At 45.3% G+C, this 3356-nt stretch overlaps 1 protein-coding gene across 1 annotated transcript in view; it reads right to left on the bottom strand.

Annotated features, from left to right (window-relative positions):
* The window catches only part of GPR37 (G protein-coupled receptor 37 (endothelin receptor type B-like)), a 50836-nt gene that overhangs the window by 22310 nt on the left and 25170 nt on the right, over nt 1-3356 (bottom strand). The window contains exon 4 of the mRNA XM_014542356.1: nt 2637-3350. Coding sequence (XP_014397842.1) covers nt 2637-3350 — 714 coding nt within the window. The remainder of the gene's footprint in view (nt 1-2636; nt 3351-3356) is intronic.

The following is a 3356-nucleotide window of genomic DNA, read 5'->3' as shown; positions in this document are numbered from 1 at the left end:
GGAGCGGGCCTAAGCCAGCAGGTCATTATCTCCCGAGGGGTCCCAGACTGTGAGAGGGCACAGGATGGGCTGAGGGACCCCCTCTCCCCCCCAAGTGCACAAATTTTTGTGCACTGGGCCTCTAGTATATATATAATCAGGCAATATGCAAATTAGCCAGGCATCACGACCGCTCAGGAGGAGGCTGCATCAGGACCACTCAGGAGGAGCTGCGCACGCAGATGGGCGGGAGGGGACTGGGTGCCACCCCCAGCCCCAGTGGACACACACCAGGCACGAAGCATGCCCCTGGTGGGTGGCGGCAGCAGCCAGAGCAAAGCAGCCCCGGTCCCAGATGCCTGGCAGTGGCAGGAGCTAAGCAGCCCATGTCTTGAGTGCCAGAGGGAAGCCAGTGCCGGCAGCCAGGGGAAGGAAGGCCTATTCTTACAGGAATCTTCGTGCATCAGACCTCTAGTCTTTATATATAAAAAGGCTAAGTTTCTGACCCTACATCTGTCCGACCAACTGACTGACCAACCGACTGGCCAGTACATATGACCAGCACTGGCAATTTAGAAATAAACGTTGACTCGCACATGTGCAATACATATAAAGCTCTCACTGGCCCCAACTGCACTTGTGTGTTTTGATCGTGAATTTGGTTGTTTTTGTTGACATTTCTATTACAGAGAAAGGGCAAATAGCGATATTAAAATATTTCTTCTAATTAATTTCCATGTGCACGAATCCATGCACCGGGCTACTAGTGTTAATAATAAGAGGTAAAAACAAGTATTCTTAAAGAGCAGAGAATTAAATTGGAAGATGAAATACAAATGAAATCACAGGAGATATTTTTTAAAACTTCTTAGAATTAGAATGAAAATGAAAACCCATACATAATAAATACCATCGCTCACAATTTATAGGTCTCATTAATTTAACCAATTTTTGTGTGAATTCAGATGGAATTCTTTACTTTTAAAGTTTTTTTTTTTCAAGAACTTTGGTAAAAATGTTTCTTTCACCAGTTTCTTTTTTTCTGTCTTCTTTATTACTTTTTCCTCTAATGATAAAGGTTTCTCCATGTCCAATACATATGCCTTTCCTATTGGAGTAACTCTCCTGTTTATTTTATAGTTTACTGTTGCCTCTTCTTTACATATTTTAATTTCTTCTACATTCTTAAAAAAAAAGAAATTTTAAGTTAAAATTGACCTTGAAAAGGCAATTGGTAGACACATATTCACCAACATAAATTCAACTACCTCTCTGCAATTCAACATTGAATGGTCTACCAAATAAACTGGATATTTCAGAGTTCCTTGGAGCTTGGCAACAAGAGAAATCCTGGATCCTGGTAAAGTAGGAACAGCTGATTTAGCAAGCACGGCCTGATTCTGCATCTGATCCCTGCCAGGATAACACAGGGTCTTATTTACTGTCTCTTGTCTTGGTCCTTCTAAGTAGGTACTGTTTCTGTGTACTTATCCCCTAGCCTTAGGCCCTGGGACAATGTTCAACATAGTGTCACTGGCCCTGGTGCCAGACGGGATCAGGGGCTCTGGAATATTTACAGTTTCCCTTCTTCTGCTTCCATAAATGAAACAAGCAGTATGAATGGAGGAAATCAAGGGCCAGCTGGCTAAAGACACAACTGGCAGCAAAGCACTTGGGCTCCTTCCAAGAGCTGGTGTTTAAAGAGAGGCCATTTAAAGAGCACATTCCAACTGCCATAATAACAGTGCAGGACACTAGCTGTAGGGTGAAACAGTCAAATTTTACGCAGAAAAATTTTTGTTTCCAAAGTTTAGAACCTATTATATGCCCCTCTTCTTTAAAAAATCTTCTAGTTTTAGAGTCATTCCCTTAAAATAGCCAATGGCAAATGGCAAACATATGTACTTTGAGAATGTTAAATAAATTCTGTCCCTGGATGGCCAAAGTGTTATTTTTGCTTACGCTCATTCATACAAAATAAATGAAAGTATTGAGAAATTGAGAAGGAAACAGAAAGAAACAAGAAATGATATGAGAGTTTAGATGGGACAGCATGGCAGACAGCCAAAGACACTTAAACTAATTTAGGAGGTTATTAATATATCATGAGGCCAACTGACAACAAAGAAAGGCAGATTTCCTTTGTTGAATAAAATATTACTCCTATTTTGATATTTAAGAAAAAAATGCAATAATCTCTTGAGGGGAAAAATCATCTTGGAGCCTGGAAATCTAGAAGATGAATTATATAAGTTTTTTCTTGCTGGATTCTGATCATGACAACCATGCACTGGCCACTTATTAACTCTAGGATCTCTGCTTGGTGCCAAATCAGAAATATATGTGACACTATATTCAGGGAAATAAATTTAAAATCAAAACAATTCTACACATTATGAGATCATAATTACTGCACAATCTGGGAGCAGATGAGTTTGAAGGTGAGTGAACAAAGCTACCCCTGATGATAGATGATAGATAGATAGATAGATAGATAGATAGATAGATAGATAAACTGGCAAGAGAAATGAAGGAGGGACCCACAGAAAAAGTGAAGGGGTTCAGCAATCAGGTAGGTACCTCCAGCAGCAGTCCTGATACTATAAAACCCGGAGATGGGTAAAGCCAATAGTTTCAGACCCTCTGGAAGGCATTACCTCGATGTAGGGCACAATCTTGCAGGAGAAATCTTCCAGCAGCCACTTCTTCGTCAGCTCGTGAAAGATGACGAGTGGGAGGCAGAAGAAGATGATGAGGAAGTCCCAGAAGGCCAGGTTGGCCAAGAGGGAGTTGGAGATGCTCCGCATGTAGTAGTTATGACACACAATGCACATCACCGCCAGGTTGCCAATGATGCCGGTCCCGAAGATCACCACCGACAAACACATGACCGCGTAGGCTCCGTACGACTCCTGGGTCAGCGGGTAGAAAGGGTTCTTCAGTCGCAAGCGCCGGTTTGTGCTGTTTCGCGGGCGGGGATCCTCGCCTTCGTGGACCCCTTCCCCCGAGGACCCATTCTGAGCCAGCGCCCTTCCGGGGGGTGCAATCATCCGCCCTTCGTGCCCCAGTGGTCCATTGCCCGTCTTGGCGGGGGAGTCGCGGTGGGAACCCTGGTGTCTCCCGGCTCTCCTCGGCCAGTAATAAAGGTCGCTGGCGCCGGGCTCCGTCCTCACACCGGGCTCCTGGCTGCGCCCGAAAATGCCAGCCCCTCTAGGACCCTCCTCCTTTTCCTCCGAGGTCTGAAGGAAGAGCTGGAGACCAGCGGGGTTCCCTCTCCCCAAAGGTCCAGGGGGCTCCGGATCCCCGGCACCTCTCCACCTCCAGGCGCCAGGTGGTCTGGCTGGAGGTCCCGAGGGCTCCGCCGCCGACGCCTCCGC

Source organism: Myotis brandtii, unplaced genomic scaffold (assembly GCF_000412655.1).
Source record: "Myotis brandtii unplaced genomic scaffold, ASM41265v1 scaffold3, whole genome shotgun sequence".
NCBI classification, from domain to species: Eukaryota; Metazoa; Chordata; class Mammalia; order Chiroptera; family Vespertilionidae; genus Myotis; species Myotis brandtii.
This window is presented reverse-complemented; position numbering and strand designations above follow the sequence as displayed.